We start from the raw sequence: 12,758 nt of genomic DNA on the forward strand, positions 1-12,758 counted from the left end.
AATTTCCATGCTTGTTGATTTGGTGGGTACCTGAAATCATTCTAGTCCTGTCTTGTTGCAGTCCCAGATGATCTCCTTTGGTATTCCCAGTTGACCGGAGAGAGGAGAGGAGAGAAACACAGCTGCTGCTGCTCCTTAGCCCTGCCTCCGGAAGTTGCTACTCTGACAATTTTTGTATTAGTATGCTCTGTCTTTATAAAATGTTAATGATAATAGGTGGTAGGGGTACATATATAATTCATCTTAAAAGTCTTCACTTGCAAAAAAAAAGCTTGAGAGATTATTTTGATTCTCTTCTATAAAACCCAAATTTTATTTATTTATTTATTTGTTTATTTATTTAAATTCTTGTGGTCCAGTGAAAAGTGAAGGCCTAGAACTACTCCATGTGACTTTAAATAATTTTTTGATATCATCTGATATTTTCCCATCTTCTTCTGTACCCTTTCACTTAGCACAGTCTCCTCCAGTTATATCCATGTTGTAGCAAAAGGCAAGATGATCTTACTCCTATGTATGTAAGTGTGTGGGGGGGGAGGCATACGTAGACACTTACACCACGTCTGCAGATCTGGGGTCATTATGAAGGAAAGTTACCAGTGGTTCTCAGGTGAAGAGGGAGACAACCTTCTGGTGGTAGGTGAGGTGTGTTAAATATTTTTGGGAGGGCATTATCACCCCTGTGGTAACAGCAGACTTGTAAACTAACATTTCCCCAATTAAAAATTTTTTTTTTCTTCTGGAAGGTGAAATAAATTAGAATGGTATAGGTAATCCTATAAGTGACTTGTATTAGGAGACATTGTGGACAATGGATACATTGTGAACATTTTTGTTACCTCCTGTCATTTGCTGCTTTCATTCGAATACCAGTCAGTTCATCAAATCATTTATTGATAAAACTTTCTCTTCTTCTACTTCTTCTTTTTTTTTTTTTTTTTTTTGTTTCCAGGGTTATTGCTAGTGTTTGGTGTCTGCACTAGGAATCCACTGCTCCTGAAGAGTATTTTTTCCCTTTTGTTGCCCTTGTTGGTTATCATTGTTATTATTATTGTTGTCAGATAGGACAGAGAGAAATTGAAAGAGTAGAGGAAGACAGAGAGGGGGAGAGAAAGACACACACATGCAGACTTGCTTCACTGCTTGTGAAGCGACTCCCCGGCAGGTGGGGAGCCAGGGGCTCAAACTGGGATCCTTTGTAAGTCCTTGCGCTTTGCACCATGTGTGTTTAACCTGCTGCACTACCAGCTGACCCCTTGCTTTATCTCTTCTTTTCTGCCAAGGCTGTTTTTCAGTCTTGGTAGAGCCATTATTTTCAGAGGAGGCATGTAGAAGGCAAATCTTAAAGCTGGAAATTGTAACTATGCTGTTGTTTTAAACCTAAAGAAATGTTCATCACATTTCAGAAGTTCTTGAGTTTACAGTCTGGCTTTATCTATTTTTGTCTGCCCTCTCACACTGTTAAATATTAATACCAATTTTAATTTCTTGCCATTATTAGTGCATAAATGTATCAACAGCAGATGTGATTTTGAACAAGTACTGAAACTGTCAGAAGGAAGAAATTGATAGGGTTTATCATAGCAGTTCATTACAAAAAGTGTCTTCCAGTTGTACTGAAAAAGGTTTTCAGTTGCTCATTTGAAACCTTCTTCAGTAGCAAAATGCCATGCGTGCAGCGGATTTGCAAGCGTGTTAGTCATTTTCTTCCTCCGTTTTTTCTGTGTTTGTATTTGGAGCACAGAGTAATGTAATTTAGTAAATTATGATTTGATGGCTGGGCAACAGCCCCAGTGTTGAACAGTATTTGGACTATGATTACTTGCTGGCTTTGTCACAGTTGACATTAATTATTGATGGAAGTTTCAGAAATAGCGCATGTGCCAGGAGCTTTTCACCGGAACACAGGCTCTAGGCAGGAGGGATGCTACAGAGGGGGTGGGGAGGCACCTGTGGCTTGTTTTTGTTTCTGCACAGCAGACCTGGATTCTGTGGGCTGTTTGGTACCTGTGTAAGGTCATGGTATAATGGAAGAATGAACCGTAAGGCTTATTTCTATCGTGTTCCTCCCCAGGAATTGCACCGAAGAAGCCAACTTCAGCCAGAGCCAGCTAAAACGAAGGCTCTTCAGACTGTCATTGAAATGAAGGTAGGAGCTGTTCACATTTGTCAGAACAGCTGTGCCTGCAGAGTTTGTTCTTACTTGTGGGTGTCTAATAGAAATCAACCTTGTGTTTTTTTTCTCAGATCTCTGGTGGGTGCTATTTTTTTAATTTTTTTTATTTTAGGTTTTGTTTTTGTCTTCCTAGGTACTGTTAATTTATTGGCCCTATAATTATCAGACTCCTCCACACTTCCCAGGACAAAAGACTAAAAGGTCTCAAGTTTCCCTTTACTGAAAGGACCTGGGTTCATTTCTCAGAGCATGGCCGCCCAGGGCATTAAACCATAAGGGAGGTTTTGTGTGTGTGCTTTGAAAGTAAATTTCTTTTCTTTTCTTTTTAAATATTTATTTATTTATTTATTTTCCCTTTTGTTGCCCTTGTTGTTTGTCATTGTTGTTGGATAGGACAGGGAGAAATGGAGAGAGGAGGGGAAGACAGAGGGGGAGAGAAAGACAGACACCTGCAGACCTGCTTCACCGCCTGTGAAGCGATTCCCCTGCAGGTGGGGAGCTGGGGGCTCGAACTGGGATCCTTACGCAGGTCCTTGCGATTTGCGCCACGTGCGCTTAACCTGCTGCACCACCGCCTGACTCCCTGAAAGTAAATTTCTAAAGCTAGAATAATTCTTTTTGAACTCCCATTCACATTACAATGAAAAGACATGTATGCAAAACTAAGGTTTGGCAAGGAGGGATTATCTTATGTGCAGTGGAGTCTTCAAATAGCTGAAAAATTATGCAGTCACTAAAATTCACTTTCTAGAAAATAATACTCTCTCTTAACTCAGCTATTTTCTCCTAACCAAGTCTCATAACTAGTAAGTACTACTGATTTAGTAAATGCTCACAAAGTAGCCTATTGAACTGTTGAGACATAGAGATAAGCTACCAAGAAGAATCAGACATCCTCCTGACTACATTGGGGGCATTTAAAAAATAATGATGATAGCAAATGGTGATAGCCAACCCATGGTCTATGATTAGGAAGCATAGTTAATGGAATAGTATTTAACTATGGAAGAAATAATTATGAATTTAAAATTTTATTTAAAATTATTACATTGAGGGAGTTATTGCTTTAGAGTATATTTATTGACATATGAACATAATTTCGTTATGCACCAGGATAAATCATAAAAACACTGTTTGAAATCTGGTATCTCATACCTAGCCCTTAACAGTTTGTCAGTTACCATCAGTATGCAAAACAATTCTGAATTGCTGATAGGCTAATGAATCTTCTCTTGAATCACATGATTTTGAATTATTTGCCAAAAAAAAAAAAGGAAAAGTTATCAAGTCCTGGGGAAAAAAGAAATTATTCCAAGGTTTTGAATTCTTGGCATGCACAAATATGACTTGGTTTTTTTCCATAGTTAGTGGTAATATATAGCATTGCTTTAAATATATATCCCCCAATGAAATTGTGGCCAAGGAACTTACAGTGTTTTTGAAGCAAATTCATGTGAAGCATAGCAAAGAAATCAAAGAAACTAAGAGGATAAAAAAATGTTTAACCCCGATTCATCAGTTGTTTTGAATTTTTTTAATTATAATTTCTTTTAAAAAGCAAGTTATTCTGTACTAAATGGGAAGTAGTTAGTAACTGATACTCCATCCTCACTTCACATTGGAACCAAATTTGAAAGTCAATTAGGGCTCTACAATTAACAAAAATACTTTATTATTTTGTAGAGAGCCATTCAGTTCTCTTTTCAACTACCTTTCTCCCAAGGACTATGTAAAGAAATGATTATTTAAAAAAGAATGAGTTCCAAAAATCTCTGGAGAAACTAGAATACCATTTTTCCTAGGGTATTTTCCTGGTAAATGCATCTTGACTAAGACAATCTGCACTATTTTTTTCCCTTTGTTTTAAAGCCATAACACTGCTCAGCTTAGACATGAAAGTTATTTTGCATAACCATTATGCTATCTCCTCCACTCCACTTTTAGTGACTCTTAAAGTTAGAAAGTCTGATTATAGCTTACTCTTTGTAGCATTATGTGCTTTATTAAAGAACAAAAATGTTGTAAATGAAACATTATTTTAAACTCTTTACATTAAAACATCACTTTCAGCCAAATTCATCTTTATATTTTATCAGGAAGCTAGGTCTGGAGTTTTGGTGTTTTTTTTTTTGTCCTTAATGGATGATAATGATGTTGATTTGTTGATATTTGTCAGTAAACTGAGTCAGGAATATTTTTGTTATCATTTGTTTGCCTATTAATTTACAAGATAATGTTTTCTGCTTATCATTGGAGAAATTTAGGCACCATTAACATGTATACTCAAAATGCATAAATTGAGTTATGAAGGCAGCTGGTAAAGGATCATCTTTTCAGAACATGTGTGTAGGTTTTGATAGAGCCAGTGATCTCATCAGATTTTGTTTATGCCTGTGAAATCAGAGTGAATATTGGAAACCAATATTTTACTACTTGTAGAAGTTCATGCTTCAGTAGAACTGACCCTACCTGGTTAGTGGAGTTTGAGAATCCACCTTTGGCTAAACATCTGTCATAAAACACTTTGATAAAAATCAAAATTTAAAAAGAGCTTAGTGTGCATTAGGACTGTATTTTGCTTCTTAGTGCAACCAAGGGTGAACTTCTTACCCCTCATCTCCTCCACATCTACATTTTTTATCATCCTGAGAAAGGTGTTTGTAGTAAATCTGAAATCTTCAAGCACGGTTAGAGCCATGGTCTAGTAGTTTTAGTAATTATTCATGTATCTCTCTGGAATTTCATAGATGTAAAATGTATTGTGTGTGTGTGTGTGTGTGTGTGTGTGTGTGTGTGTGTGTGTGTGTGTGTAGGAAGAGAGAAAGAGAGAGAAGGGGGGTATGTAAACATCAAGGAGAATCATCTATCCCACATCAAAAGGGGGGTTAGTTTTTGTTCAGTAATCAGGTCTACTGCAAGCTGGTTGAGCTGGGAGTGTTAAAGCCACATGAATTATGCTAAAATGAAGGAAAGCAAATTAAGTTATTTGTGATTTATCTTCTTGCAGGGAGATCTAAGTGTCAATTTTGATCATGATTCTGTCTGGCAGGTATGTTTCAGGTTTGCATTTAGCATATTGTGTGCATTTCTTAGATTAGTTTTTTCATTAGTTTTTTCTACTATTCTTTTCTAAATTGCCACCAGGGTTATTGTTGGGGCTTGGTGACTGCACAACAAATCCACCACTCCTGTAGACCATGTTCCCCCCCCCCCCCTTATTGGATAAGAACAGGAAGAGGGGGGATAGAGAAGGAGAGAAACCAAGAGACACTTGTAGTATTGCTTCACTGTTTGTGAAGCTTCTGCCCTGCAAGTCAGGAGTAAGGGGTCTAAACTCATGTTCTTGCACATGGTGACATGCATGTCTTTTGTATAACTACTATGCTATCTCCCCACAGAAGTTTCCCCCTTTTTTTGCTTTTGTGGTTAGAGATCTTTTACTAAGCTCCATTTCCTGATAGATGAACCGTCAGTGAAAATACCAATGAAAAGAGATAGATAGGTTGGGAGTATAGATCGACCTGCCAATGCCTACCTTCAGCGTAGAAGCAATTACAGAAGCCAGACCTTCTACTTTCTGCACCCTATGATGACCTTGGGTCCATATTCCCAAAGGGTTAAAGAATAGGAAAGCTATTAAGGAAGGGAATGGGATACGGAGTTCTGTTGGGAATTGTGTGGAATTATACCCCTCTTATCCTATGGTTTTGTCATTGTTTCCTTTTTATAAATAAAAATTTAAAAAATACTAGTGAAAGATTTCCCCTCCTTTTCTCTTTAACGTTAATTACTCTGAAACAAAGGAGTGTAAACCTTTTATTATAAATTTGATGTTATATAAGCACGATGCCCAGAAATTTTACTTTACTGGGTTGTTTCATAAAGCTTTTCACATTTTTTTAAGGAAAATAAATTGTAGTATGACAGTTTCAGAATTTTTTTTCTTTGTTAGAACATATAAGTAAAAGGAGTCAAAAACCCAAAACAATTCAGGAGTGTTGCTCCAGAGATGAAAACATTTAAACTGATGCCACTTTTTTCTTATTCCATCCTTTATTTTGTCCTTCTTCATTTCAACTCAACTCTATTTTCAGACAACCTTTTCTGTCTGTCAGCATAAGCTGGTTGCATGGCTTTAACTATCACTGAAGGATGGGACAGGGAGAAAGCTGTGTTTTTAAAACAATACAAAACACCTAAGAAACTCAAGAATTATAGTCACTGAGATGGGGCATACGACTTTTATTATTTCATTATTTTAATGTTTTATTTATTTTATTTTATTTTTTTCCACTAGGGTTATTGCTGGGCACTATGAATCCATAGCACTTGATGGCCATTTTTACCTTTTTTATTTATTTACTTATTTTGTCTTAATTTTTACTTGACAAGACAGAGAGAAGTTGAAAGGGTAGGGGAGATGGAGATGGAGTGAGAAAGATAAACATTTACAGACCTGCTTCACCACTCCTGATGCGTCCTTCTTGCAGATGGGGAATGAAAGCTCTAACTCAGATCCTTGTGCTTGGTGATAATGTGCACTTAATCGGGAGCGCCACACCCAGCCCCCAATGTTTTATTTTTTTGTTAGTGATTTAATAATGATTTATAAGATTGTAGGGGTGTATAATTGTAATAGGGGTGTAATGCTAAACAGCACCCAGCACCAGAGTTCTGTGTCCTATCCCCTCCATTGGAAACTCCCCTCTTGTTTATCCCTCTGGAAGTATGGGCAAAAATTCTTTTTGGGGTGCACAGGTGGGAGTTTTGACTTTTGTAACATAAAACTTCACTTGGATCTTAAAGCTAGAGAGTCTGAGAAACAGCTTTACTGGTAGAGCATCAGATTTACATGTTTGAAGATTCTAGTCTATCCTCAATGTCAAATGCATCAGAGTGGTGCACTCTCTGTCTCTCCTCCTCATTCATATGTAATAGATAACATCTTTTCTTAAAAGCTTTAGGTGTATACTCACATTATAAAGACAGTGCAGAGTTTCTTCATTCTTATGGGAGTTTTCTTCAAGAAAACAAACTAGTGGTCCAGGAGGTGGCGCAGTGGATAAAGCATTGGACTCTCAACCATGAGGTCCTGAGTTCAATCTCTGGCAGCACATGTACCAGAAAGATGTTTGGTTCTTTCTCTCTCTCCTCCTATCTTTCTCATTAATAAATAAATAAAATATTGAAAAAGAAAACAAACTATATGCTACCATTGAATTCAGTATGACTTATCAAATGGAACATATGAGTGGTGCAAGCATTTTAGTAAAAGTTACAGACCTATTTAATATGATTGCTAATTAAAGTGTATTAGGATGTTAGGAGTATAGTGTCAAATTATATGATGATATTTCTGTAAGTAAACTTTTTGTATGTTTAGCTTTCCTGTTTCATGATCACCTAGGACTTTTAAAATTTTTTTATTACTATCTTTATTTATTGGATAGAGACAGCAAGAAATTGAGAGGGAAGGCAGCGATAGAGAGGGAGAGAGTCAGAGAGACACCTACAGCCCTACTTCACCACTCTTGAAGTTTTCCCCCTGCAGGTGGGGACCAGGGACTCAAACCTGGGTCCTTGTGCACTGTAACATGTGCCCTCAACCAGGTGTGCCACCACCCTGCCCCTTCACCTAGGACTCTTATGTATCATGAATGGTTCTTCTTGAGTGAGTTTTGTCTTATAGGATTGAACAGTGATAAATTGTTAAACTGCAGTTGTGCTGTCGAGAAAAGAATATAACTTTACATTCAGGTGCTAAACTTCAGAGGTGAGGTTGACTTTTTTGTTGTTAAAGCTAGAAACTAGACCTTGTGCTTATGTTTTGATGGAAGACTACTGTTTGGCTACATGGGGTTGACTGACCTGAAGTTGAGTTAAATTTCTCTTAAACTGTACCTTAGTATTAGGATAAGTTCAGGCAATTCAGTTCTACCAGGTATGGAAGAGATGCACTAGAAGTTGAAAAGACAAAACTTACAACTTGAAAACATTTTCCAACAAAACAGCAAGGAAAAGAAGGAAAAGATTTCTAATTCAATCCCAAGTTACTGGATGTATCCTAATTTCTAGTGCACTACTACTTTTAGTTGAGTCAGTATGGTTTTCTCCTACTCCTTTATGGCTATTAGAAAGAACAATAACACTAACAAAAGCAACAGAAATAGCATCTGGACCTTTCGTGCACCTCTTGTCTAACATCAGTACCACAGTGGGACACCAAACACAGGTGGTACCCGACATGAATATCCTGTTAGCAGGTGTATTTATTCTTACTTTATAGATAAGAATGCTGTGGCTTAGAGAGCACCAGTAACCTGCTCACAATCCGATAGCCACTTGGTTGGCAAGTGAAATGGGAACGTAGGCGCCTCCTCTAACTTTTCATATAAAAAGTACATAGATCGAACTGGCTTTTCTTCCAATATTTATTTTGGCAATTGTACACTAAATTTTACATTATTTTTCATTTACTTTTTTTTATTGCTACCAGGTTATCACTGGGGCTCAGTGCCTGCACTATGAATCTACTTGCCTAGTGATCATTTTTTCCTTTTAATTTTAGCAGATAGAAAGGATAGAAAATAAAAGGGGAGAGGGATATAGAGAAAGAGAGACACCTGAAAATTTGCTTCACCACTCATGAAGCATCCCCCACTGCAAGCAGGGGCTTGAACCTGGGTCATTGCACATGGTTTACATCGGAGAGCGATTTGAGGCAACTTATAAGAACTATGAAGATTTATTAATTTATAACAGAAATTATATTTAACCTTTTTTTTCTTGTAAATTTCTTCATCTCACATTTCAACTTAAAAAACAGTTTTAGGGGTTGGGCGGTAGTGCAGCGGGTTAAGTGCACATGGCACAAAGCACAAGGCCTAGTGTGAGGATCCCAGTTCAAGCCCCTGGCTCCTCACCTGCAGAGGGGTTGCTTCATTAACAGTGAAGCAGGTCTGGAGTTGTCTATCTCTCTCTCTTTCCCTCTGTCTTTCCCTCCTTTCTCAATTTCTCTCTGTCCTATCCAATAACAATGACAGCAATAACAACAAATAATAATAGCCACAACAATAATAAAACAACAAGGACAACAAAAGGGGAAAAAATAGCCTCCAGGAACAGTGGATTTGTGGTGCAGGCACTGAGCCCCAGCAATAACCATGCATGCAAACAAAACAAAACAAAACAAAACAAAACAAAACAAAACAATTTCAACTATTTTGCTTAAATAAATGTATGCTTTAATGGATAGCCAGACACTGCAAAATATCAAATGAAAGGTTAGCTCTGAATGATATATGGGTGTCATTTAGTAGCAAAAGGTATTTATAAAAAGGTGAGACTTCCATCCTATTTTTTCTCAACTCTTCTTTTGATGTGTACAACTGAAAATGTTTGCCAGTCCTGCTTTAATCAATTTGATTGTGTGTATTTAAATGCTGAAGTGGGTCCACAACTGCCAGTACTTACAGAGCAGCTTATTTTATAGATAGCACCCTGGAGGGCATTTCAAAAATAATGATTGTTAAATTATTAAGGTGTTAATGTAAAGGAAGAATATAAGGATTTAACTGGAGACCTGAGAACAGCAAAATCGGCGACTGGTGTTCAGAAAATATCAAATGAAAGAAGGCAGAGAGTTCTTTTTGGGAGAAGTAACATTTGAGGAAATGCTTGAAAAATTGACATTCTTTGATAAAGGGAAGAGATTTTTTTAATTGGAGGATTAATAGTTTATATCAAATACATTTGTTGGTACATGTATAAAATTTTTTAGTTTACTGCAAAATACACTGAACCCCAACCCAGATCCTCCTCCATCATCTTGCACCAGGACTTGAAATACTCCCTCCACCCCCCACCCCCCAACACACAAACAGAATCCTTTACTTTACTTTGGTGCAATACACCAAACCCAATCTAAGTTCTGCTTTGTATTTCCCCTTCTATTCTTATTTATCAATTTCTGCCCATGCGTGATATCATCGTATACTCATCCTTTTCTTTTTGGCTTATCTCACTTAACATGATTCCTTCAAATTTCATCCAAGATGGGGTGGAGAGGTTGAATTCATCATTTTTTTAGCTGAGTAGTATTCCTTTGTGTTTATATACCACAACTTTCTCAGCAACTCACTTGTTGTTGGACACCAGGTTTTACCTATTACAAATTGTGCTGCTATGAACATATTTATAGATCTTTTTCGATAGGTATGGTTGGTTCCTTAGGAAAGAAATTGTAGGGTCATAGGGTAAGGTCCATTCCTAGCTTTCTGGTAGTTCTCCAGACTGCTTTTCACAGGGGTTGAACCAAATTACATTCCCACCAGCAGTGCAGGAGGAAGGTTCTTTTGTTCACTGTCCATAGTCACAGCTGGAAACATTCTAGGCTACACTCATTTTGGAGCTAGTCTTCCTCAAGTGGCAGAGTAGTATGACCCAGCCTTCCTTTGGAGAGTGGGGCAGTCCCTATTTCATCGTGAGGGTATGCTTCTGAAGAAGCCCACAAAAGGGCTTATAATGGGTGTGACCAATGATGGTAGAGAGAGGGACCTATCAGAGATCTAGGTCCATATTATTTATAAAGGAATCCATGGGTTCCCTGTATAAGAACCCTGGTAATGGGGTGGACAGATAGTGGCCAAAGAGGTCATAGTTAAATGAGCCAGTCTTTTACCTTTATCCAGCTTTTGTAGTCACTTTTTTATCTGACAAGTTTAGAAATTCTCCTAGTTGTTAAAATATTGATTGTTCTTTTGTTCTTTTTTTTGGTGTGTATCTAAACCAGTATTAGGGTAATGGGATCTGGCCTCAAATTAGAGAGGAAATAAACCTAGGATTTTTATGGGGTCTTAGTTTGGGCTCTCAGTTCTACTCTATTGGTCAGTATGTCTATTTCTGTCCCAGTAACTGTCAGTTTTGACTACACTGCCCCTATATTATAGTTTGAGATCTGGGAGTATAATGTCTCTAGTTATGTTCTTTTTCTCAAGATTATTTTGGTGGATTCTTGGTAGTTTCTTGTTCCAGATAAACATTTGTAGTTTTTGTTTTATTCTCTTAAAAAAATGTTGGACTTCTATGGGTATTGCATTACTTTAAAAAATATTTATTTATTCCTTCTTGTTGCCCTTGTTGTAGTTGTTGTTGGATAGGACAGAGAGAAATGGAGAGAGGAGGGGAAGACAGAGAGGGGGAGATAAAGATAGACACCTGCAGACCTGCTTCACCACCTGTGAAGCAACTCCCCGGCAGGTGGGGAGCCAGGGGCTTGAACCGGGATTCTTATGCTGGTCCTTGTGCTTTGTGCCACCTGCGCTTAACCCGCTGTGCTACAGCCCGACTCCCTGTGTTAAGTATGGATCTGGGTAAAATATTCATGTCGATGATGTTAAGCCTTCCAAAGGGGAAGAGATTTTTATTTTGGAGAGGGGGTAATTTATTTATTATGAGAAAGAAGTGTGATAGACCAGTGTGCTGCTCAATTCTGGCAAAAGGTGGAGCTAGGGATTGAACCTACAGCCTCTGAGATCCTAGGTATTCAAGTCCATGCACTAACAGGCTGAAAGGGATTATTTTATCCCCCAAAGAGATAGTTTCTTAAATAGTGGATTTGTGTGAGTGAAGGCATGGAGACTGATAGTATGTGAAGCATCTGGAAAAAGATAAATCATTCAGGTTGGTTGGAAAAAGACTTCTATTTATTTTGGTCATTGCTGGGCCTTCACTGAGTCAGATTCAGACCTGCTTTTTGACAGACAGACAGACAGACAGACAGAAAGAGAGAGAGAGAGAAGGGAGCCAGCCCTTATAGCACTGAAACATGGCAAAGTAGGCACCCTCCTAGGTAAGATATCTTTCCAGATTATTAAAAGAAGACACTTAAGTTTAAAAGCAGTGGAAGATCCAATTAAACCATAAAAGTAGCAGAAAAATAAGTATAATAGCTTAGCTTAATTACATAGAAAACACGCACTTACTAGAGAGGAATGACAAAGCCAAATGATGATTCTTTGGAAAGATTAGTAAAAATGATAAATCCTATTTGGATCATTAAGATAAAAACAAGAACACCCAAATTTTTGTATTTTTAATAATGTGTATTCAATGCTCTAGGGATGATCAGGAATCTTTAGGAGAAACATTAATAAGATGGCTATTAAAATTCAAAGAGGTGCACAATTTCTTCTGTTCTTGTTTATTCTTGCTAAACTCAGGAGTCATCAAAGGGAAGAAGATTAGAATATTTATGGAGACTGAGGATCTGGGTCTGGAGTTTACTGCTTCTCTGAGCTCCAGCTTTGCTGCATGAGAGATAGGTCCATGATACCAGTCTGCCCAAGATTGTGAGGAAAATGGATTAAGAAATGGAAAAATATTGGCAAATACTAGAAGCAGAATTTTTTCTTTGCTTCTTTGTCCTTTTCCTTTCAACCTATAATTTTAATTTTACCTACAAATGGGAGGTGCTACTTTTGAATGAGGTCCATTAGAGGGGAGGGATAGGCTTACTTCAGACAGTCTTAGCTATGAATACATACACAGTTTGCATGTTTAAAAGCATCTTTGAAAGGAGAAA

The 12,758-nt window shown here is 37.6% G+C and overlaps 1 protein-coding gene across 8 annotated transcripts in view; it reads left to right on the forward strand.

Moving 5' to 3' along the window:
* Nucleotides 1–12,758, forward strand: part of ERC2 (ELKS/RAB6-interacting/CAST family member 2) — a 1,141,350-nt gene that overhangs the window by 424,735 nt on the left and 703,857 nt on the right. For all 8 annotated transcript variants that reach the window (XM_060203088.1, XM_060203089.1, XM_060203094.1 and 5 more), the window contains one exon: nucleotides 2,075–2,149. In XM_060203088.1, the coding sequence (XP_060059071.1) occupies nucleotides 2,075–2,149 (75 nt within the window). The remainder of the gene's footprint in view (nucleotides 1–2,074; nucleotides 2,150–12,758) is intronic.

The sequence above is a fragment of the Erinaceus europaeus genome, chromosome 12 (genome assembly GCF_950295315.1).
Source record: "Erinaceus europaeus chromosome 12, mEriEur2.1, whole genome shotgun sequence".
NCBI lineage: Eukaryota > Metazoa > Chordata > Mammalia > Eulipotyphla > Erinaceidae > Erinaceus > Erinaceus europaeus.